The sequence below is a fragment of the Emys orbicularis genome, chromosome 19 (assembly GCF_028017835.1).
Source record: "Emys orbicularis isolate rEmyOrb1 chromosome 19, rEmyOrb1.hap1, whole genome shotgun sequence".
In the NCBI taxonomy this organism is placed as follows: domain Eukaryota; kingdom Metazoa; phylum Chordata; order Testudines; family Emydidae; genus Emys; species Emys orbicularis.
Window position 1 is genome coordinate 11,933,699 of NC_088701.1, and position 24,479 is coordinate 11,958,177.

The 24,479-nt window shown below is 58.8% G+C and overlaps 1 protein-coding gene and 1 pseudogene across 1 annotated transcript; one reads left to right on the plus strand and one right to left on the minus strand.

The window, feature by feature from the left end:
• Positions 1–24,479, plus strand: part of LOC135891988 (adhesion G protein-coupled receptor E2-like) — a 1,091,233-nt pseudogene that overhangs the window by 986,870 nt on the left and 79,884 nt on the right.
• Positions 83–23,148, minus strand: LOC135891550 (syntaxin-binding protein 2-like). Its single transcript, XM_065419116.1, has 17 exons — positions 23,067–23,148; positions 22,365–22,441; positions 20,825–20,903; positions 19,071–19,174; positions 14,770–14,918; positions 14,538–14,622; positions 10,392–10,522; positions 10,137–10,244; positions 9,213–9,270; positions 8,636–8,701; positions 7,836–7,916; positions 7,361–7,499; positions 6,032–6,138; positions 5,457–5,546; positions 3,273–3,358; positions 2,653–2,810; positions 83–162 (listed from the first exon to the last, which is right to left on the minus strand). The coding sequence occupies exons 1-17, from the start codon at positions 23,137–23,139 to the stop codon at positions 83–85; spliced, it is 1,671 nt and encodes a 556-aa protein (XP_065275188.1). The 5' UTR covers positions 23,140–23,148.

Below are 24,479 nucleotides of genomic sequence, written 5' to 3' on the forward strand. Positions count from 1 at the left end.
AAGGTGCCTTGTTGAGAAGAGCAGGTGGAGTTGGGGGCAGCGAGCTGAGGGGGGCAGAGTCTCTAGGGGGTGGAGGCTGTTTCTAGGCCTCTGCGGGGGTTGCCTGGTCGAGGGCTTGGACGTCATCCAGGAAGCGCTTGGGGGTCAGGATGTGACTGGAACCTGGGGGGGAGAGAGGTGGTTGGCAGTGGTGGGCACAGTGGGGCGGGCATAAGGCTAGCATCACCATCTCCCCCATCCTTGCAGCTGGACCCTGCTCTAGTGCAGGGGGGGAGGGGCTGTCTCCTGCCCCCCATCCCCCCTATCCTGGCACCACACCCCTTATGCTGCTGTACCCTACACATCCAGGCAAGAATCCACCCCACCCACTGACAGCGTTAATCACCCTTGGGTCTCAGAGAGGTGTGTGCAGGGGGTGAGCCATATACCTATGGGTGTTACTGGGGGTGTCTGACTGGGCCCCCCTACATGATCCCTGGGCAAGGAGGGGCCTGGTGAGCCAGAGGCCAGGAGATCAGGTGGCCAGATACAGGCCATGTGGGGCTGCGGGCAGGTGGAACAAGTGCATCTGTTCCCAGGCCCCCGGGTGCGGGAGGACAGAGGGTGGCATAGGCGCCCTGCGGGTGCTGGGCAGGAAGTTCTAGGGTCTCCCCCTCCCAGGGGGGGTCCTGACTGTCCCTGACCTGGGCATTCATAGAATCATAGAATCATAGAATATCAGGGTTGGAAGGGACCTCAAGAGGTCATCTAGTCCAACCCCCTGCTCAAAGCAGGACCAATTCCCAACTAAATCATCCCAGCCAGGGCTTTGTCAAGCCGGGCCTTAAAAACCTCCAAGGAAGGAGACTCCACCACCTCCCTAGGTAACGCATTCCAGTGCTTCACCACCCTCCTAGTGAAATAGTGTTTCCTAATATCCAACCTGGACCTCCCCCACTGCAACTTGAGACCATTGCTCCTTGTTCTGTCATCTGCCACCACTGAGAACAGCCGAGCTCCATCCTCTTTGGAACCTCCCTTCAGGTAGTTGAAGGCTGCTATCAAATCCCCCCTCATTCTTCTCTTCTGGAGACTAAACAATCCCAGTTCCCTCAGCCTCTCCTCATAAGTCATGTGCTCCAGACCCCTAATCATTTTTGTTGCCCTCCGCTGGACTCTTTCCAATTTTTCCACATCCTTCTTGTAGTGTGGGGCCCAAAATTGGACACAGTATTCCAGATGAGGCCTCACCAATGTCGAATAAAGGGGAACGATCACGTTCCTCGATCTGCTGGCAATGCCCCTACTTATACAGCCCAAAATGCTGTTAGCCTTCTTGGCAACAAGAGCACACTGTTGACTCATATCCAGCTTCTCGTCCACTGTGACCCCTAGGTCCTTTTCTGCAGAACTGCTACCTAGCCATTCGGTCCCTAGTCTGTAGCAGTGCATGGGATTCTTCCGTCCTAAGTGCAGGACTCTGCACTTATCCTTGTTGAACCTCATCAGGTTTTTTTTGGCCCAATCCTCTAATTTGTCTAGGTCCCTCTGTATCCGATCCCTACCCTCTAGTGTATTTACCACGCCTCCTAGTTTAGTGTCATCTGCAAACTTGCTGAGAGTGCAGTCCACACCATCCTCCAGATCATTAATAAAGATATTAAACAAAACCGGCCCCAGGACCGACCCTTGGGGCACTCCGCTTGAAACCGGCTGCCAACTAGACATGGAGCCATTGATCACTACCCGTTGAGCCCGACGATCTAGCCAGCTTTCTATCCACCTTACAGTCCATTCATCCAGCCCATATTTCTTTAACTTGGCGGCAAGAATACTGTGGGAGACTGTATCAAAAGCTTTGCTAAAGTCAAGGAATAACACATCCACTGCTTTCCCCTCATCCACAGAGCAAGTTATCTCATCATAGAAGGCAATTAGGTTAGTCAGGCACGACTTCCCTTTGGTGAATCCATGCTGACTGTTCCTGATCACTTTCCTCTCCTCTAAGTGTTTCATAATTGATTCCTTGAGGACCTGTTCCATGATTTTTCCAGGGACTGAGGTGAGGCTGACTGGCCTGTAGTTCCCCGGATCCTCCTTCTTCCCTTTTTTAAATATGGGCACTATATTTGCCTTTTTGCAATTGTTTGGGACCTCCCCCGATCGCCATGAGTTTTCAAAGATAATGGCCAATGGCTTTGCAATCACATCCTCCAACTCCTTTAGCACCCTTGGATGCAGCGCATCCAGCCCCATGGACTTGTGCACATCCAGTTTTTCTAAATAGTCCCGAACCACTTCTTTCTCCACATAGGGCTGGTCACCTTCTCCCCATATTGTGCTGCCCAGTGCAGCAGTCTGGGAGCTGACCTTGTTTGTGAAGACAGAGGCAAAAAAATCATTGAGTACATTAGCTTTTTCCACATCCTCGGTCACTAGGTTGCCTCCCACATTCAGTAAGGGGCCCACACTTTCCTTGACTTTCTTCTTGTTGCTAACATACCTGAAGAAACCTTTCTTGTTACTCTTAACATCTCTTGCTAGCTGCAACTCCAAGTGTGATTTGGCCTTCCTGATTTCATTCCTGCATGCCTGAGCAATAGTTTTATACTCCTCCCTGGTCATTTGTCCAAAATTCCAGCCACCCTTCCCCCCAGGGCTCACCCCACTCACCGATCACCACCTCCCACTTGCCCTCCGTGGCCTGGGTCACTTCATAGGCGCAGCGCATCTCAGACATGGACACCCCACCCAGCACGTAGATGATGAGGCGCGGGCCCGTCCGGTACTCGGCCGCTGGCTTGTTCTTTTGCCAATGCCCGAAGCGGGCGCTGCGGGGAGAGAGGGGCAGTGTGGATACCAGGGGCTCACTGAGGGAATGCCAGGTGGAAAGGAAGGCACTGCTCAAAGCAGGCACTGGGGGGGACAGGGGTTGTGTGGATACCAGGGACTCGCTGGGGGAATGCCAGGTGGAGGGACAGGGCCTGGAAGAGCCTGGGGGGCAGGCCCTGCCCAAGGCAGTGGGACAGGAGACCCAAAGCAGGCAAGAGGGAGTAGGGCAGGGTGGCGGCGTCTAGAGCCCAGCGAGTCCCTTTCCTCCATCCTGGGCCCTGGTGTGTTGAGGGACTGCTGGGGTGCGGGGGACATGGTGAGAGGGGGTTAAGGGCTCCAGGCTGTTGGGCACCCCCCCCCACCATAGAGGGCCGGGTCCTGGCCACGCACAGAGGCTCCTACACCCTGGGGTGTGTGTGTCAGGGCTCTGCCCCCCACAGCCCAGCCAGGCTCAGCCTTACCTGACAACAGCCTGGGGGCTGGCGGCAGGGACTGGGTCTGACACGAAGGGCCACAGCTTCTTGTCCAATTTGTCCTCAATGGTGTCCTGGGGGCGGTGGGGAACAGGTCAGCAGGGGCCAAGCAGCAGGAACCTCGGACATGGGAGCCAAGCCGGGCCCCATTGTGGGGAGGGGCTGGGAAGGCTCCTTACTGAATGATTGACAGTCCCTGGGGGGAGCAGCCTGGGGCCCCCTTTCCAGGGTGGGGCATGGGGAGCCAACAAAGAGCACGCTGACTCCTCCTGTGATGCTCCCCCACATCCCCCTCAGCTGCTCAGTGCCCTGCTGTGAACTCCCTACCCATCCACCGTTATGGGGAGGGCAGAGACCTCCTGCAGCTGGATCCAGGGCCCCTCACTTGGGGGGGCAGGGAGGGGGAGGGGAGGCAGGGGGCTGCCCTCAGTGCCCCTCCCTGCTGCGGGCAGATCCAGGCCCTGCCTCTTGCCCCATGAGGTGTGTCCCAGCCACGCAGGGGGCACAGGCTACGATACATCCTAATGCCACATAATACGGGCTTTTACATTAATCTGCTGCGTTGAGTTGTACGGGGAAGCTTAAGGCCTGCCGAGCTGCGGCTGGCGCAGAGGGGGGGCGCCCCTGATTGGATTAGGCACTGGAATGAGGCTACCACAACTGCCTGCCCCAAAATCCCACCGTAGGAACCATCACAGCGCTGGAGCAGGGGTCTGGGAGCCCCTGCCTGTGATCTGCCAGGGACGGGGTGTCTGTGTGTGTGTGTGTGTGTCTGTCGGCCTGGAGGAGCCCCAAGCCAGTAGGTTGAAGGCAACTAAGTGTCCTCCTCCATCCCTCCCTCACCCCCACCTTCACCTTGAGGAGTGCCCCAGTGGGGGGCTTAGCCCCCAGCAAGGATGGGGGGAAGAAGTGACCATGTCACCTCTCACAGGCTAAGCAGGTTTGGGCCCAGGCAGCGCTTGGATGGGAGACCTCTAAGGAGAAGCCGCTGGGGGGGTGCTAGTGAGTCAGCAGAGGGTGCTCTATAACCCCAGTGCAGCACTAGGGGGCGCTATACTGCAGGGAGCGGGTGGAGAGCTCAGCAGGGGGCGCTCTCCCCTGGCAGTCAGTGACCAATTCGTCCTTCAGATGAATGTCAAACAGCTGCTCCTCACTGGAGGTTAGGACAAGGACCCTGCCGGCCATTCAGATTCCAGTGCCAGTCATGACAGTGTGCTGCCTGGATCCCCCGCACTTCCAGCCCCACACACTGATCACCTCCTGCCCTAGACTCTCGGGCAGTGCTGCTGTGCGGCTGTTAACAGCTGCCTGCCACTCCTCAGGAAGAATTCAGCCCCGGTGAGGGACCCCTGTATAAACCGCCCATGCCCCACCCCAGAGGTGGCAGCATCTCAGCACCGGGTAAGACAACTCCCCTGCACTCATGTCTATGATTTAAGACGCCTAAGGATGGCAGCAGGAGAGGCCTCTCTGATGGCTCACATGGCTAGAGCCCTGCGCGGATACAAAAATGTGGTTGTGCATCAACTCGCGATCCACTAGCCGTCTTTTACCTGTAACCGCATCCTGACCCTCAGCAGCAAGCCCTCACAAGGGCTAGCGAGGGGGGGAAGGGGACTTGCAGGGAAGAGGCAGCGCGAGGATGGGGACTGGGGGTAAGGGGCAGCGTGGAGGGGGCAGGGGCTGGGGGAAAGGGGTGTCTCATCATGTGCTGCTCCTGGGGGGGGATCACAAGCAGCGACAGCACATGGCAGCAGCAGAGCACGTTGCATCACTGTGGGGTGGAGGGGTGGGGTGCCGGGGCCCCACCCGCCCCAATCCCAAATCCTGTTGCCCAGGAGCTGGTGGGGACGCTGGTGCTGCTCGAGCTGCTGGACAGGAAGCAGCGCGGCAAGGGGAGTGGGTGCCGGACTGCGCCGACTCCGACCTGTCGCCCAGCCACTGGCCCCGAGCATGCTGTGTGCCCCGGGATGCCTGAGCCGGACCCCGCGGGCCAGGCGCTGCTGGGGAGTAGAGCCCTGCACGGTTGTATCTGCAGCCGATCCACTATCCGCAGAAACAGATTTGCAGGGCTCTACACATGGCTGACCCCAAACCAACCCCTCCCGCTTGGGCCCAGCCTGCCAGGTGTGACCCCCCACCCCCAAGGCCAGGAAGCAGATGGCCGGGTACCTCCATGACGTCCTTGAGCCTGGGGGTCCAGCGGGAGAGCTGGTAGGTGGACTCCAGCCGCAACTTCCTCTCGGGTCGCAGCTGCCCACTCTGAAGGAGGAAGGGAGAGGGGGTGAGAGGCAGCAGGGAGGGGGTGCGGGGTGGGAACGGGGGCAGACAGGGAGAGCTCAGCCTACCTGAGTCGCTCCAGCCGGGCTGGCAGGGGAGAGACAGAGAAAAGAACAGAATGGATCACTGAGCGAGAGAGAGAGAGAGAGACTGATGGGAGCACAGAGCTGTTTCCCCCCATTCGCTGCAGACGCTCAGGCTGGAAGGACCACCCCATGCAGGGTCACCAGCTCCAGCCCCCGGCGATCTGAAGGGCAGAAGAGGTCACCCCAGATGAGGAGTATCTGGGGGGTCACCCCCATATGGGGAGGGCGTCACCCCACTGTACAGGAGAAGAGGTCACCTCTGTGCTGGGAGTAGGTCACTGCCATAGGGGGCACCCCCAGGATGGCCTGGGCTCCCCTGTGCAGCACAGATCTGCCCCCTGCCATGGGTACAGCTGCTGGCTCCTGGCCCCAGTCCCTTACCCCAGGCATGAGGGAGGTGCCCAGCAACTGCATGTTGTGGATGATGTTGCCCTGCTGCTGGATGTTGGCATGCTGGATCAGCTTGGTGAGGTTCTCCTCGCCCACACCTGCATGGGGAGAGACAGGTCAGCGCCAGCACCCCTGGGACGCACCCACAGCCCAGGCACATTCAGTCCGTGGCCCCAGGAGTCCTAGTTCCCCGATCAAACCCTGAGATCCTGCTCTTCCTACCCCTCCCAGAGCTGGGGATAGAACCCAGGAGTCCTGGCTCCCAGCCCCCCAGCTCTAGCCCACTGGACCCCACGTAGTTAATGATTGAATTCAGGTCCTTGCTGCTCCTCCCTCCACAGATTCTCTCGGGCGCTGGGGTCTCTCTAGCTCCCCCTGGCACTGCAGTGGGAGCCCCCCTCCCCGATCTGGGCTCCCCCTCCTGCGGCCAGTCAGGTGCAGTGTCAGAGCCGAGGCCTGGCTCTTTAAGGGTGTGAGGCCTTGAGCTGGAGGGAGGGCAAACCTGGAAACCATTTACTGCTGCTTAGTGCTGACAGGGAGGCCTGGCAACTCCACAGCGCCCCCTGGCCAGGAAACTGGGCAGCCAGAGGAGCCACATGAGGGCACCCTGGCCTGGGCAATGGGCGCAGGGGCAGTGCCTGAGCAGGGTTACAGGAAGGGCCCCGGAGCAGGGCCCTGCCCCACCAAGCCAGCATGGGGCAGGAACCGATGGGGGAAGAGGGACTGTGCCAAGTGTCAGGGTGAGGGAGGTTCCCCAGGCCCTAGTGAGCTGGGGGAAGGGGCTGGATGCAGCAAGAAGCAGGGAGCTGGTACAGGGATAACACAAGGGTTGGGCAGGGAAGTGGTCGCAGGGGGCTCAGAGACAGAACATGGTATCTGAACAGCCTGCAGGAAGGGAGGGATGTCCCCCCTACCTGCGGAGAACGCGCCGTGGGGCCGCTCGGGGCATGCGTCTCCTTCCCCCCTCCCTGCAGAGAACGGGCTGTGGGGAGCGTGGAGGGCGGACACTGCTCGGAAGGCAGCAGCGGGCAGCAAAGGCCGCCAGGTCCGACCCCAGGGGGCAGTGCAGAGCGTGGGCGCGGCACACTGGCTGGCTCGCAGGCACCGAGAGGTGGGCAGAGGGGAGACAGGGCCGTAGAGCCAGGCTGGACACAGGCCCCGGGAAGCGGCTGGCTGGGAGGCGCCCTGCATGGCTGGGGGACGTGCCAGTCTGAGCAGTGCTATTTCCCCCCAGCCCCACAGGCCTGGGCCCTGCCTCCAGGAGCGCCCCCTGCAACAGCAGACCCCCCAGTGCTGCCCCCTGCAGGCCTGTGGCGTTACCGTTCTTCAGGAAGATGTAGAGCAGGATGATGCGGATCTTGTCATAGGCCTGCACGCTGGGGTCCAGCAGGACAGGCACGATGATCTTCATGGGGTCCTTGATCTTCTCCCCATCCACGTCCGTCCCCATAGCCAGGTCCTGGGGGGGAGGGGGGCGCACACACAAGACCCAGGTCAGGCCGCTCCGCTTCCTCCCGCGGTGGGATGAGAGACGTGACGGCCCCACGACCCACAGCTTGCCTACCCCCTGTGCCAGGCCCCCCTCCTCCCTGGGGTCAGCTCCCCCTGGGGTGAGCAATGGGCCCCCAGGGAGTAACACAAGCTCCATATCCCCCTTCTGCACCCCCGGTTCTAGGGGGGAGGGGGAGGAGGCTGGCCCTGGCTCCAGCGAGCCTGCGGGTCTGAGACCCCTTTCTCTGGGCTGAGTCCATGAGCCAGACTCTGCCCCCCAGCCAGGCTCTGCCCACAGACCCACCTGCTCCACGCTGCACAGCTTCTCCACCGTCCCTTTGAAGTGCCGCATGCAGTGTTCGGCCAGGTTCAGGTGCGTGGAGTACTGCAGGGAGAGACCGGGGCACGGGGGAGTTTACCGCATCACCGCTTGATCCAGAGCACCTGCACCCTCCCAACCCCCAAGGAGGGCCCCAATCGGCTGTGTCAGCCGAGTATATAGGGATTGTTTTGCCCAGCACTGATGTGCAGCCACCTCTGGGGTGGAGTGGGGCAGCTGGAGGGGAGGATCATGAGGAGGAAGCAGCTTCTAAAACAGACCACGGCTTCTCTGTTAGTCATCATGAAGTCGGGGGCTTGGAGACCAGCAGGTGTTGGGGTACCTGTGCCAGTGGCCAGGAGCTTTCTGTTGGCACATGGCCCAGTGGCACCAGGAGTGGCTCCAATGGGCTGGTTTGGAAGCCCACCAAGGCCCTCTCCCGAGAGCTGCAGCAGCAAGGCGTGGGCGTTACCCAAGGGCTGCCATTGCTGGGGCTAATGTGGCAGCTCTGGGCACTGACGGGCAGGCTGCTGCCCATGGTACCACACAGCACCTGGGGGGAAAATGGCTCTGCCTGAAGGGACAGGTCAGCAGCTCATCAGGCAGTAAGGTGGTCCCATCACTGGGGCAGGGCTCCTGCCTAGCCCTGCACAGAGCTCCCCAGAGTGCCCTGCCCCCCAGAGAGTCCCTACTGTCCCTCACCAGCCCCACAGAGCACCCTACCCCCCCCATCAGTCCCACTGAATGCCCTGCCCCCCGCCCACCAACAGCCCCGTTCCTGTTACCTTGTTCAGCTCTTTCTGGTACTGGGGCATCTTCTTCAGGATCTGGGACAGGTCCTTGATGTTGGCCTGGGGGGAGGTGGGTGGTGAGATCCTGGCCCCTCCCAGCGCACGACGTCCCCTTCAGGGCAGAGGCCTCGCCCGGGGACAGCTGCAGCAGTCCAGCCACGTGTTCCAGGGCCAGGGCGGGTCACTCAGGCCATGTTCAAAATCGGGTGGCACAGGCCCAGTGTGGCCGCGGCTTGTGTTAGACCTGCTCTTCCCAGGCCAGCTGGAACAAGCCGGGAGCCCCGCAACCCGAGCACCCCCCCGGGTGTAAAGCGGCAGCGGGCCGGGGAGATGCCAGTATTGGCTCCCTGCAGCTCTCCCTGGGCGGCCCCGATCCTGCTGTCTGACCCCGCCTCTTAGCCCTTTACAGGCAAACCCTGGGAGCAATGGGACAGCCCCCCCCCCCCCCCCACTTGCCAACCCCTCTTGGGGCAGCAGGGCAGCCTCCCCTCCCCATCAGTGGCTGTGGGATGGGCCCTCCCATCCCTCTGGGCTGGATTCCCCAATCGCTCCCCCCCAGCCCCTGTCGCACCTTGTCCGTGGTCAGCCTCTTGCTCTCACAGAAGGTGCGCAGCAGCTCTGTCACCTTCCTGCAGCAGGGAGAGGGGTCAGGCCAGAACCAGGCACTGCCTTGGAGGTAGAGGGTGCCCTGTCCTGTGCTACAGGGGATGGAGCCCCCGCCCCACCGGCACCAGGGTTCTCTGCCTCGACAGCCTCAGATGGGGCATGTGGGGGGTGCCTCTTCCCAAGTTACCCCAAGGCAGAGAGTTCAGTGCACCCCTGGAGGCTCCTGGCACCCTGCTGGGGGGGTCTGGGGGCAGTGGCAGGCCCAGCAGGAGGTCAGTGAGGGACTCACTCAAGGGGCTGTGAGGTGCATGGGGAGATCCTGAGATCGGGGGAAGACAGTGTCCAGGGGGATCCCCGAGAGGCGATGCAGACAGTTGCTCTGGAAGGGAGCGCTCAGGGGTCCTTTGGGGAGAGGGGCTGGGTCCAGGGGGTCTCAGCACTCAGAGAGGAGCAGGTCTGAGGGACGGACCCCAGCACTGGGTGGGAGAGGAGTGTATCCAAGGGGGAGTGGGGTTCCAGTGGGTGGGAAGGGAAGGGGAGGGGTGTGTCCGAGGGGGCCCCAGGGTGGGGAGGGGTGTGTCCGAAGGGGAAGATGGGGGAATTCCTGGAACTGAAAAAGAAGGTGAGGGGTGCGTCAATGGAGTGGAGGGTCCTGGCACTGGGTGGGAGAGGTGTGTCCGAGGGGGGGAGGTCCTGGCACTGGGCGAGGAGGGGAGAGATGTGCCGAAGGGGGGGTATCGGGTCCCAGTACTAGGCAGGGCACAGAGTGGTGTGTTGGCTGGGGGAAGGAGGTGGGTTCTAGTCCTGGGCGGGGCATGGAGGGGGTATGTCCAGGGGGGATGGGCGGGGCACGGAGGGGCGTGTCAGGGGAGGGGCTGAGCACGCTCACTTGGAGACGTCAGCGATGTGCATGTGGCGTAGCTGCACCCAGAGTTCGTCGTCTTCGTCCAGCAGCGCCTCCTTCTCCCTCGAGTCGCTGATGCCCGTCGTCTCGTACCTGCAGGGGAGGAGAGACGGGGTCAGGCTGCGGCACCCCTCCCCCGAGAGCGGGGGCTGTGGAGCAGTGCAGGTCCCTGGATCACATCCCCCCCCAGCCCGCCTGAGGAGGAGTGCGGGGCGCCCCCTGCTGGCAGCCAGGCCCTACTTGTAGGTGTCGTTCTCGATGTTGAGCAGGTCGTAGGCCATGGCCTGGAAGGTGAGCTCATGCAGTAGTGGAGACACCAGGTCAAAGCTCCGGTCCACGATCAGCAGCTGAGAGCGGGCTTTGTCGGGGCCCTGGGGCAAAGGAGAGAGAGACCCGTCACCCCCTGCTCCGGTGGAGGGATCCTGGCCTGGCTCACACGGCACAATCCAATGGGCCCTGGTGGCCTGAAACTTCACCACCCGCCCTCTCTGCGGCCCAGCCCCTAACCCCAGGGGGTAGCCAGGAGACACCCCCCAAGCTAGCTGAGACGTGCCCTGGGGTCCCGCCCTGACCGGCCGGGAGAGCTCCCCACCCAGCTGCGCTGCAACGCCCCCTGCAGGGACGGGCCACCTGCCCCTCGTGCAAATAGCAATGGCCACTCCCCCAAGCACGCTCTCTGCTCGTGCCTCTCCACCAACGGGAGCATGCCCCTTACAACGCAGCCCCCCAATTGCCCCTTGCCCCATATGCTGCGAGGGGGGTGGGGATACACTAGACCAGAAGACCTTGGCTAGTCTATCATTAACTAACACTAGAGACTCTTCGATACAAAGTCCCAGAGGGGGACAATGGGACGTTATCCCTATGCCCCACCTTGCATCTGAGCTGGGACCCCATATGAGGCTCTAGCTCCCCGCTCCCAGCCTGGGTGGCCTCCAGCATCCAGTTGGACAGAGACCACTCAAATGGTCAGCATCTCAGACCCACATCATTGGGGGACTGGCCCAGCCCCCACTCCCTGCCTGATCAGTATGCACTGCCCTCTTTGGGCAGCAGGTGGCGATAGGAGACCAGCCCTGCGCTCCCATGGCAGAGGGCTCTGAAACCAGCTCCAGCAGCACCAGTGGAACCCAAGCCCACCCAGGAGCACCTCGGCAAGAGGCTGCATCTGCCCTTCGCTGGTAGCACAGACAGCCGGGGGGCTGTCTGTGCAGCCGGGGGGCTGTGGACGTACAGCCCCTGATGCTTCCACAACTGTCCAACCTCAGTACATGGCCAGAGCAGAAAGTCGGACCAGCCACCACCCACTCGCCTGGCAGCTCTCCACAGCCTCTGGGTAAATGGGTTGAGGCTGACAGGGGAGTGCCTCTCCCGGGGGAGTATCTGGCCATCACTGTAGCATCAGGACACCTCACTATCACTGCTGCATCCTGCCCCTCCCCATGCACGTGGAGCTGGGCAGGGCTGCCACCCCACTGCAGAGGGGGATGTAGGCCCAGAGAGGCTGGGTGACTCACCCAAGGTCACACACGGAGTCTGTGGCAGAGCAGGGACATGAACCCAGGGCTTCCAACTCCCAGGGCCATTCTTCCTCTCCAGCTCTACCCAGCCTGGGTCAGTTGCTATGCCCAGCGCCACCCCCCCCCCCCCCCCCGACTCTGCTCACACCTTTGGCAAGGGATCTGGAGGGATCCCCGAGTGCAGATGGGGGCTGGCATAACCACCGGGTCACCCCACCCTGCCCAGAACAGAGGGGCGGTTAGTGCACTGGTGAGTGCCACAGCACTGCCTGTGCCATCTACCCCTCAGGGCTGGCAGCTGGGAAACATCAAGGCAAGAGGGACTACTGCAGACAAGGCCCCAGGGCGCCGTGACCGTGGGCTGGGTGGCTTTGGAGACCTGACTGCTAGAGGCCATGCTACAAGAGTCCCTGGGGTTCTGCGCCAGCTGGCAAGGCGGGGGCACACTGGACTGGCCAGCCGGGATTGTGCAGCATGGAGCCAGCACTGCATTGAGAGCAGGGGCTTGAGTCAGCACTCCCGGCCCTGCGGTGGGCGTGCTGTCTGGATTCTATTGAAGGGGGCTGGGCAGTCAGGACTCCTGGCTCCTATTCCTGCCTCTGCCACCTACTCCTGGCACGCTGCTCCATGCCTCAGTTTCCCCCATGTAACATGGGGATAGTGCTTACACCTGTGACAGGGAGGCTTGGCAAGAGTCTCAGGAATATCCCTGGGGGGGCCTCAGAAGAGCAGGGTGTGCACGGAGCAGGACTTTGCCCTCCCCAGCGCCGCTCTCAGCTCCTGAGAATAGCACAGATCAGACGGGGGCTGCAGGCTGGAGCCAGCTCTGCTGCAGCAAGTAGCTCCGGTGGTTAACAAGCATGCTGTCAATCCCTTCCCTGGGTAGATGGTTTGGGCAGCCAGGTGTGGGCCAGGCTCCCCTCTGGAGGAAGGCCTGTGCTGCCAGCTGTGAGTTACAGAGCGTCTGTGCCATGGCAGCCAGCTATCCCAGAGGGGGCCCCCCTGCCCGAGACTGGTATCATTATCTCCATTTTACAGATGGGGAAACTGAGGCACAAATAGGGGAGGTGACTTGCCCAAGGTCACCCAGCTGGGAATAGAACCCCGGTCTCCCATCCCAGTCCAAGGCTCTATCCACTAGGCAACATTGCCTCGGTGGATGGGAAAGTAGAGAGGAAAGGTGCGCTCATGGATCCACAGGGTCCGTGCCAGGGCCCCAGCTAGGGAAGTCTCTGGGAGGAAGACCTTTGCTGTGCCAGGGCCCAACAGGTATCTCTCTTCCTCCAGGACAGGCCACACTGCCTCCCCCACCTCCTGAGACTGACCCGCTGGGCTTCACCCCGTGAGCCCTGCCCAGCAATTCCAGCTGAGACAGACCCTGGTAGAGACCCATCCACTCCGCAGGACCCGACGCCCCTCAGCCCGGGTGACAGGGCCACTCCCCCAGCGTTGTCAGAACAGTCGGGTTTCTTAGGCACCTGGACCCCAGCCCAGGCAGCCCAGCCCACTGAAGGTTAAAGCAAGAGGCCGTTCTGGTCAGCCCAGAGCCCGGCTGAGCTGCAGCGAAACCTGTTTTCAGGCTCCGGGTCTCTCGCTCAGGGCCTGTCTACATGTAAACCCCTGCAGCTGCGCCGCTTCAGTGACGCCGCCTTTCTCATACCCCCGAGCGACGCAGTTACACCGACCCAATTGCCTCGTGTAGACCAGGCCTCGGTCTGACCTTGGTCAGTTCTCAGGCGAGAGCTCCCAACTTCCCCCACTTATCCCCCAGCTCAAACCTTCCCAACCCTGTGTTCTCGAGCTGGGGCCCCTGCTCCGATTCCCTGCTGGGAGCGTCCAGCCAGGAGCCACTGGAGATGTCATGGTCTTTCTGGCCCCCAGGCTGATCTAGGTCCGATTCTCTTCATTTCACCAAGACAGGGAAGTGACACTGCCCCCCCATGACTCTTACCTTCCCTGAGAGTCCTTCCCCCCCACCCCCCGCCAGAGAAGCCATGAAACATATAGGGGAAACTGAGGCACACATCGGATTCCTAAAAGATATTACAAACATTCCCAGTTGGTCACAGATGCACAGCCTCCCAGCAGCTCAGCAAAGGCTGGAAGCAAGAGCAGAAGCAACAGGAGGGAGAGATCTGGGCAGGCCTTGGAATTTACATCACTTTGCTTCTCCTAGGGGGACAGGAGCCATTGGGTTTCTCATGCGAGAATCCAGGGCAGGGTGGGTTTGCAGCTCCCCTCTGCTGGGGGTGGGACGGGGATGGCAGGAGCTGGGGGAAGCTCACAGGCCAGGGCTGACTTGTGGCTAAGATGCGGGAGAGCTGGGTTCTATTCCTGCTCTGACAGACTCCCTGCATGCCTCAGTTTCCCATCTGTAACACAGGCCCCCCTGCCTCCCCTGGGAGGCTGAATTCATTAGTGAAGTTCCGATACCATAGGGATGGGTGTAGGAGCACACACAGACAGGAGTGTCCAGGTGTGGAAGAGACTCTGTGTGCGAAGCTTAGTTCTGTGACCAAACTGCCCTGTTTATAAACAGAGATTGTGCTGGGCACACACTTCCCCAGTCGGTGCCTCGGTTTCCCCATCTGTACAGAGGGAATAAGGACACTGGCCTTTGTAGAGCACTTTGAGATCCGCCCACGGCCAGTGTTAGAGAAGGGCTGGGGCCGTTAGTCCAACCACACAGGGAATATTATTCTGCCAACCCCTCAGGATCTCCAAGGAGGTTCTAGACAACCCCCCCCCACCAGGATCTCTGAGCAGGTTCTAAATCACTCCTCCTTCCTTCTACTTCTCATGTGCTTCCCCGCTCCCCCCACGGCTCTGTCCCATGGCAAGGGCGTGGCCGGAACAGCTCGCTCACCTCTCCCATGCTGGGGTTGTCTGCCTTGAATGCGTTGAGTTTGGCCAGCACAGCGTGCGCCAGGAGGAAGTTATCTTCATGGTCCCTGCAAGACAACCCTGTGGGTCAGAAACAGCTCCTCCCACAGGGGCACACGCACTTCCTGTAGGAGATGACCAGGTATCCTTCTCCCTCTGGGCACACTCACTTCCTGTAGGGATGGTCGGGTACCCCTCCCCCCAGGCACACTCACTTCCTGTAGCGGATGGCCGGGTACTCCTTCAGGGTTTCACACAATGTGGCAATCTGCTCTGCCAGCATCTCCAGCTGCTTGTTCTTGTCCAAGGAGCGGTGGGAGCTGAAGCAGTTGTGGAAGGTCTGTGGCCTGTCCAGGGAGTACACCTGGGGGGCGGGGGGCAGAGATCAGACCCTGGCGCCTTGCGTTTGTTATACCAATAGAATAAAAACCAGCAGGATATTAAGAGGGATAAGGCAAAGATGCCACATTTATTGTAAATATAAGTCCACTTGACACATTCTTCGGCCAATGGATACTCCCTTTCTAGGCTGGCACCTCCCTAACCATTCATGTATATCAAGCATTCATCAGCATACATGCCATATCTTAACCATATTTTAAATTTACTGTCTCCACCACTTTCGGGGTGTGTGCTAATTCATTTGAGACTCCCGGCCCTTTAATCACAGAGGGTGGGGGGTCTGTTCCTAGGAGCCCTTGCTGTTACAATGAAGTGAAAGTCACTTAACGGCTTATAGCGTTTGTTTACATTGTATCAATTACAGAATAAACTGCCTGACGTGCACAGAGTCAATTAACGGCTTAAGGCTCACAGCAGGGGTCGTAACATAGGGTATGTCTACACTGCCGCGCTAGTTCGGCGGCTGGGGATCGAAGTTCCGGGTTCGATTTATCGCGTCTGGTGTGGACGCGATAAATCGAACCAGGAAGCGCTCGCCGTCGACTGCGGTACTCCAGCTAGACGAGAGGAGTACCGCGGAGTCGACGGGGAGCCTGCCTGCCGCGTGTGGACCGCGTCTGAACCGCGGTAAGTTCGAAGTAAGGTATGTCGAATTCAGCTACGTTATTCACGTAGCTGAATTTGCGTACCTTACTTCGACTTGGGGGGTAAGTGTAGACCAAGCCATAGTGTTCACTTCAAGAACAAAGTCAATTAACTTGTTTGTAAGTTTTATATAGTAATAAAGTATCTTTCACTTCACAGATACAATCAATGGTTTCTACTTAGAGGAGAGGAAAGTGATCAGGAACAGTCAGCAACAGTCAGCAATTCACCAAGGGGAAGTCATGCCTGACTAACCTAATTGCCTTCTATGAGGAGATAACTGACTCTGTGGATGAAGGGAAAGCAGTGGATGTGTTATTCCTTGACTTTAGCAAAGCTTTTGATACGGTCTCCCACAGTATTCTTGCCAGCAAGTTAAAGAAGTATGGGATGGATGAATGGACTATAAGGTGGATAGAAAGCTGGCTAGATCGTCGGGCTCAACGGGTAGTGATAAACAGCTCCATGTCTAGCTGGCAGCGGGTTTCAAGTGGAGTGCCCCAGGGGTCGGTCCTGGGGCCGGTTTTGTTCAATATCTTCATTAATGATCTGGAGGATGGCGTGGACTGCATTCTCAGCAAGTCTGCAGATGACACTAAACTGGGAGGAGTAGTAGATACGCTGGAGGGTAGGGATAGGATACAGAGGGACCTAGACAAATTAGAGGATTGGGCCAAAAAAAACCTGATGAGGTTCAACAAGGACAAGTGCAGAGTCCTGCACTTAGGACAGAAGAATCCCATGCACTGTTACAGACTAGGGACCGAATGGCTAGGAAGCAGTTCTGCAGAAAAGGACCTAGGGGTTACAGTGGATGAGAAGCTGGATATGAGTCAACAGTGTGCCCTTGTTGCCAAGAAGGCTAACGGCATTTTGGGCTGTATAAGTAGGGGCATTGCCAGCAGATCGAGGGACGTGATCATTCCCCTCTATTCGACATTGGTGGAGTACTGTGTCCAGTTTTGGGCCCCACACTACAAGAAGGATGTGGAAAAATTGGAAAGAGTCCAGCGGAGGGCAACAAAAATGATTAGGGGGCTGGAGCACATGACTTATGAGGAGAGGCTGAGGGAACTGGGATTGTTTAGTCTGCAGAAGAGAAGAATGAGTGGGGATTTGATAGCTGCTTTCAACTACCTGAAAGGGGGTAGAGGATGGATCTAGACTGTTCTCAGTGGTACCTGATGACAGAACAAGGAGTAATGGTCTCAAGTTGCAGTGGGGGAGGTTTAGGTTGGATATTAGGAAAAACTTTTTCACTAGGAGGGTGGTGAAGCATTGGAATGGGTTCCCTACGGAGGTGGTGGAATCTCCTTCCTTAGCGGTTTTTAAGGTCAGGCTTGACAAAGCCCTGGCTGGGATGATTTAGTTGGGAATTGGTCCTGCTTTGAGCAGGGGGTTGGACTAGATGACCTCCTGAGGTTCCTTCCAACCCTGATATTCTATGATTCTATGATACAGACAGTAGCTTACAAGTTTTAACTTGTAACTATATGCATCCGAAGAAGTGGGTTGTAGCCCACGAAAGCTTATGCTCTAATAAATTTGTTAGTCTCTAAGGTGCCACAAGTACTCCTGTTATTTTTGCGGATACAGACTAACACGGCTGCTACTCTGAAACAAGTTTTAACAGAAAACCCAAGAGATTTTTGTAAAAAGCAACAGAGGGTCCTGTGGCACCTTTAAGACTAAACAGAAGTATTGGGAGCATAAGCTTTCGTGGGTAAGAACCTCACTTCGTGGGTAAGAACCAGATGCAAGACTTGCATCTGAAGAAGTGAGGTTCTTACCCACGAAAGCTTATGCTCCCAATACTTCTGTTAGTCTTAAAGGTGCCACAGGACCCTCTGTTGCTTTTTACAGATTCAGACTAACACGGCTACCCCTCTGATACAAGAGATTTTTGTACTTGGTGAAACTGTTGGATTTTAAAGTGTGGGGGACAAATTATGTGGGGGTCACTGTCACTTGGGGGAATCACTGTTAGTACCTTCTTTAATATCCCTACACGTTCCCCGTACACTCAAGCTAACTTCCCCCCATAACCTCCAGCCCCTGGGGTGCCAGGGAGGGACCATGGGCAGCGGAAAGCAGTCTTCACCCTAGATATGCTCCTCCTGGCCTGACTGCCCCCGAATGATGGCACAGCTCTGACCCTGCTCCCCATGGCGCTAGCCCTGCCAGGCATGCCATCCCCCCATCAGAATTTCCCCTCACTTGCTCAGTGGCCTGGAGGAGCCGTAGTGAGCCCCTAGTGAGGGAGAGATCCCTTTGCCAGTGCCACTCCTGTTGTGGTAGAGGGACAGCAGCCCAGAGATTCATGCACCAGCCTGGGACGAAGACACCCCGGGTTCAGGTCCTTACTTGGCTGCAGACTCCCAGGTGCCCTCAGGGGTGTGACTCTGCCCTGGAGAAGTCAATGTTGGGGGAGGGGGCTTGGCCATGCTTCTAGTCTGGCGAAAGCCCCAGCGTAGCCACGGGCAAACCCGGCATCAACGTGCGTCTGCCGCTGTCGCTTATTTCACTGGCTGAACAGAACGAGCCATTGGGGCAAACGTGCTGGACACCAATAAAACAGTATCGGCCCACGAAGGGTTTGCTGGCGCAACGGGACGGGTGAGCCAGCAAAGCCTCCTGACGCACACTCAGCTTATACCAGCCAAAGCTTCGCTTGGCACAGCTGGCACTGGTGCCCCAGATGAAATAAGCTACAGTGGCGAAAGGACTGCTTTGCCAGCGTAACAGCATCTACCCAGGGGCTCTGCCAGCACAGCTGCATCAGTTACAGGGGGGGGGGGATATTTTAATTTAATTTAATGGAGATATCTTATCTCCTAGAACTGGAAGGGACCTTGAAAGGTCATCGAGTCCAGCCCCCTGCCTTCACTAGCAGGACCAAGTACTGATTTTGCCCCAGATCTCTAAGTGGCCCCCTCAAGGATTGAACTCACAACCCTGGGTTTAGCAGACCAAAGCTCAAACCACTGAGCTATCCCTCCCCCTGTCCCCGTAACAAACCCATACCAACAAAGCTTTTGTGTGTAGACCAGGCACATGGCTCCGTGCCTCAGTTTCCCCATCAATGCGATGGGGCTGACAACACAGCCCTGCCCCTCAGGGGCATGAGGGGGGAAATCCACTGACGACACAAGGAGGGGATGGGGCGGTTGGGCAAAGGGCAGGTGTGTGGAGTATCGGGCTGTCTTGCACGCCTGGTATAAACCATCAGTAAGAGCTGGTAAAGCCAGGGAGGCAGGGCCCCCTCCCCCATACATCTAAGCCAGCGATTCCATGTCTCACAGGGTGTGAGCAGCCATGGTGAGTCCCTGCCGCCCTGTGCTGGCGTCAAACCCAGGGCCCTAGAAGGGAAAGGTTCCCCCTCTGAGCCACGTCGAACACTTAGGGTGGGGTGTCATATGTCACCGTTTGCCCCGCGGCCCTGCTCCTCCAAAGTCCGGCCACCCCTCACCTGGCTCTCGTAGGGCAGGAAGGCCACGTTGATCTCCTTGAGGGTTTTGATGGCCTTGGTGATCCGTGACTTGCTCAGCTCGTTGAACAGAGGCTCAGGACAGGCTGCAAGGCAAAGGCAGTGGGTGGGGGTGACAGGCACATGTAGATAAATCTCTGATAATTTTCATATGACTTTACATTGTGCCTCTTCATATAACCTTGTGGTGGGTCTACCCATGTGTGACCTGTTTTCATGAAACTTTGTATCAAAGCCTCATATAGAAACCTTGTATTGATGAGCCTTGGTATATGGAAACTTTGTATCAAAGCCTCATGTAGAAACTTTGCATTGCCCTTGGTATAATGTTATAGCCCCCAAGGATAGAATAAGATAGAAGAAAAATGTCTTTTTGCTAGCAGTAGAACAAGAGCTCCCAACACCCCTCTTAATCAATTGCCCTGTTGAATGAATGAGGTGTGGATGAGCAAGGCATGGAAGGCAGCACCTCCAGACAGCCTCAACCATTGGAGAGGGGCTGGGAGCCAGACCCAAGGACAATAAAACGTGTCAAGTGGGCTCATTAAAGACAAGCAGACATACTGACGGCCTCCGGGGTTAGGAGCCAGCACCTTCTTTTGGAAACAACCTCTTTGCAGCATTGGGACAACACCCAGAAGGAAGCAGCACAAAGGACCAATGGACACAGACACAGATTTTGAATCTGGTACAGATTTTCATGAGAGGGAAGCTGCTATAAAAGTGAGGTGTCTTGCAGAGGACCCCGGGTCTCGTCTTGTCCACATGGGAGCATCGATCCGGATCGGCAGAAACCCGGCTCCACCCCCTCCCCCATCTAACTCACCTGGCCAGTGCAGTTAAGGGGAGCAACTATTTGGTAACAACAACAAGACCGAGACCGAGAGTGCATGTGTGTGTGTGTGTGTGTGTGTGTGTGTGTGTGTGTGTGTGTGTGTGAAATATATGATACAGTGTTGGTGAATACATGTATTACTAATAAATGTGGTGTTTTGCCTTATTCTCCCTGAAAAGATCCCGTGCAGTACTTTAAGTACAACACACAGGGCTGAGGACCCCCAGCACAGCGCCAGCCCCCACGGACGGGGCCAGGACGGGCACAGCAGGGGCAGTAGTGCTGCACACCTGTGGGGAACCTGGGCAAGCCAGCAGGGCCACACAGGAGTCAACGATAAGTCCAGCCCCCCCGAACCAGAGTCACGCCGGGTTCTCGGCTTCTGCAGCATCAGCAGCGAGGGGGGGGGCCACAATCTCTCCTACCTAACCCGTCTCACACCCTACCCTCAGCCCCCCCACAGGGGGAAGTGACTGGAGTGTACAACTCCGGATGATGCACAAGGAGGAACAGGGACTTGGGCTCCCCCACCGCTGTAATGGGGAGAAGCAGATGTGACCCTGACACACTGGGTATTCTGGTGGTGTCCCATCCCCCCACCCCAGTTGGGACTGATGGAGCAATGCATGCTGGGAATGGTAGCCAGAGGCTGCCTCTCTAGGCGCACGCTGCAGGTGTCTGTGAGCCGTGCTGGCTGAAGGCAGGCCCGTGGGGGAGAAGTGGGGGAAGGGATCGGTGCGGTTGTTTGGTCTGGCCTGCTGGGGCTGCATCCCCCTGCAGGAGGGCAGAGCGTAATCAGGGTGCTGCACACTGGCCTGCTGGCAGAGAGAGACACCCCCCACCCCCAGTGTGCCACGAGCCAGGCTCCCAGCTGGGGGATCTCCTGCCCCCTGATACTCACTGTCGATGAAGAAGACATGAGCTGCCTTGTAGTTGAAGGTGGGTGTGCCCCGGAAGTCATTGATCAGAGCCTGCACCGACTGCAAAGGGGAGAGAGGGGGGTTGTCAGCACCAGCCGAGGCCCCTCCCTGCTGCCCGAAGGGCCCAGCCCATGCCCAGCCCCTGGGGACTCAGGGCCCAGCATGATGCCATCGGGAGGTGGGCTGGTTTTCACCCCCCTGGCTCCGGGCTCCCTCCTTGCTGGAGCAAGTGCCCATGTCCAGGACATCCTCAGGGCCCAGCCATGTCTCTCACTGGCACACAAGTGTTGGTTCCCGGCCACAGATGGGGCCTGGCATTGGCCTTGAAGCTGTACTAAGTGGGCTCTGAGCAGTGCCCAGGGAACAGCCGGCCGAGCAGCAATCCCAGGCAGCCGCCATCAGGGCCCGCTCCCTCCCCAGGCGCCACGCTGGGCACCTGGAGCTTCGCCACCCCAGCTAGCCAGGCAGGGTGGAGGAGCAGGCACCGAACGGGCTGGCTGTGGGTTTGGAAGCTGTTCGGACCCCGCGACTGGCCATTGTGACAGGTAGAATCATAGAATATCAGGGTTGGAAGGGACCTCAGGAGGTATCTAGTCCAACCCCCTGCTCAAAGCAGGACCAATTCCCAACTAAATCATCCCAGCCAGGGCTTTGTCAAGCCAGGCCTTAAAAACCTCTAAGGAAGGAGATTCCACCACCTCCCTAGGTAACCCATTCCAGTGCTTCACCACCCTCCTAATATCCAACCTAGACCTCCCCCACTGCAACTTGAGACCATTACTCCTTGTTCTGTCATCTGCTACCACTGAGAACAGTCTAGATCCATCCTCTTTGGAACCCCCTTCCAGGTACTTGAAAGCAACTGTGAGGACCTGGCTGCCCTGTCCCAATCCCCAGGCCCCGGCTTGGAGTCCTCTCCTACAGCGCCCCCTCCGCAGGCAGCCCCTGTGGGTACTGGGCTTCACCCTGCTCCCCTTCGCTCTACCAGCACCCCCTGCCCCTGGTCTCCCTCCACTGGCCTCCCTGCTGCAGACGCAGGAGCCTCCTCCCCCACAGCCCCTGCTACCTGAGCCTCTGCCTCAGCGATTCTCCTTCACTTTGAGTCTCAGCTGAGGACTTAGGGTGACCAGATGTCCCGATTTTATAGGGACAGTCGCAATATTTGTTTTTTTTCCCCCTTCTATAGGCTCCTGTTACCCCCCAACACCTGTCCCGGTTTTTCACACTTGCTATCTGGTCAGCCTAGCTGAGGTTGCCTCTCTCCGCCTGCTGCACCTTCCCATCCAACCCCCACGGGACTGCACTGCGGAGAGGTCTAGGGGATAGTCTGTGCCTCACGTGGCAAAGAACACGAAGCCCAGCTCCAGGGAAACAGCCTCTTGGGGAGCCCCTACTGGCCCCATTCCCATCCTGACCTTGTGCTGCGCATCCCCCCGGACAGCGTCACCTCCAGGCTGCACTACGTGCTGCCCCGGGGTCTCCCCTGCTCCCCATCCAGCTGCCCCAGGCCCGAGCTCCTACCTTCTCCACAGGGCTGAGCAGGTAGATGGCCTCCAGGCTGGGGATTGGCTCCCGGCGCTTGTTAATATCTTCCACAACTAGGAGAGAGCAGACATTGGGCGCGGGTCAGTGTGTCCTAGCCACCCGCCCCAGCCGCTCTCCACCGGGATGGGGGGAGGGGAAGCCAAGGGGCACAGGGATGTTCGCTGGCAGCAGGCTGGGCGGTTCCACAGGCTACAATGCAGCAGGAGCTTTGATGTGGGGCCATGGGCTGCGATGCTGCCACAGTACAGAGCAGGCAGGGAACGTCCTTCTGTACTGTGCTGGGGACAGCCCCCTAGAGCGCTGGCTCAGCTCTGTGCCCCTCAACCCCAGGGCTCCTCCACCCTGGAGCAGGGAACCAGCATTCCCCCTCTCCTGCCAGGATCCTGCCCGCAGCATGGGGGAGGAGCAGCGAGGAGTTAACAGGGGTCTGAGAAAAGCGGTGAAGAGGCTCCAGGGGCTGAAAGTGCCGGGCTAAGGGAACTAGACCTGGCTGGGAAGGTACCAATAACAAGGAGGGCGTCTAGGGGGCTGCAAAGGGGGGAACTAGGTGCAAATGTGAATGTAGACAAGTCAACTCCCCGACTGTGAGGTGTATCCAAGGGGGAGGGGAACCCTGGTGGGTGGGGACAGAGTCCTGGGAGCAGACAGGAGGGAGGGACGCCGTTCAAGGCCACTCACTCGTGATGCCTTCGGCCAGGATGTCGGACATCTTGCAGCACGACGAGAGGATGCGCATGCTCGGGTGGTCCATGATCAGCACCTGGGGTAGCGAGAGGGGAGTGCGCCACTTCAGATGAGCTCGTCACTGCCCTGAGCCCAGCCACCCACCCACCATCATCATCCACGGCACAGCCAAGGGAGCAGAGCGACTGCTAACGGCAGAGCTGACGGCTCCTGGCCCAGCCCTTCCACAGCAGAGCGGCAGGGCCGTTACCAAGCCTGCACTTGGCTGAGCTGACCGTGCTAAGGACTGCGTGAGGAGCGACAAGGAGAGTGGCTCTGAGCAGAGTGGCTGGTACGAGATGTCGGAGACAAACCTGGGACACCCGGCCATTCCGAATGGTTCCATCCTCCTAGCTTGGAGGAGATCAGCCTCTTGGCCCAGGTGACAGGGTGACTGCAAGAGGCAGGGACAGAACCCAGGAGTCCTAGCTCCCAGTGCCCTGCTCTGATCCACCAGATACCCGCTCCCCAGCCCTCGGACAGAACCAGGATCAGGGCACAGAGAAATGGAACGAGGGGAGTCTCCGTGTTCCCCTAGGAAAGCCCTGTAGGCCATCGGCCCAACATCTCCACCGCCTTCCTGCCGTGTCGAATGAACCCATTGCTCCGTGCAGCCCAGCATCCTGCTGCACCAGATCCAGCCACTGGGAAACCTAGTCCCCTGTGCTCCCTCTGCCGCACCGGCCTAGCTCACCGCTCCACACACCCCAGCCCAGTCCATGCCGGGGGCTCAATAACCTGCCTGCCCAATGGTGCATGCTGCCCCCATGCTTGGCGCTTTCCTGCTCCTCCTCCCACCCAGGCTGGCTCACTGTAAGGGGCAGCAGGGGATACCGGGCTCACTAGGCCCTGTGGTCTGATCCAGTGTAAGGGTGGGGAGGGAAGAGATACCAGGCTCACTGGGCCCAGTGGTCTGATCTGGTGTGTGTGTGGGTGTGAGAGAGATATGGGGCTAGCTGGACAAGCTGGGTCTGATCCAGCGCAGCGGGAAGGCAGACATACTCAAGCCTAGCTGGAGACGGATGATGGGCTAGACAGAGAAGGGATCTGATCCAGCCTGGAAAACCTCAGGTTCCTAATGAATCCCAAGAAGCTGGAGGGGAAGGAGCACGATATATGGATACAGCATATCCCCAGGGGAACACCAGGGCAGCAGGCCCGGCCTGCTTACCTTCCATTCTCCTTCCTTCTTCACGCTGCGAAAGACAACGCTGAGGATCTCTGCGAGGGAAAGAGATGGGGATTAGTGGTGGGGCTCGGACGGGACAGCTGTGCCCTGAGCCAGGACCCACTGGCTGGTGGAAGGACCCCTCGAGGAAGTGGCTCAGAGGCTGCTCTCAGGCCAGCTAGTGATGTGCTCCTAGCAGA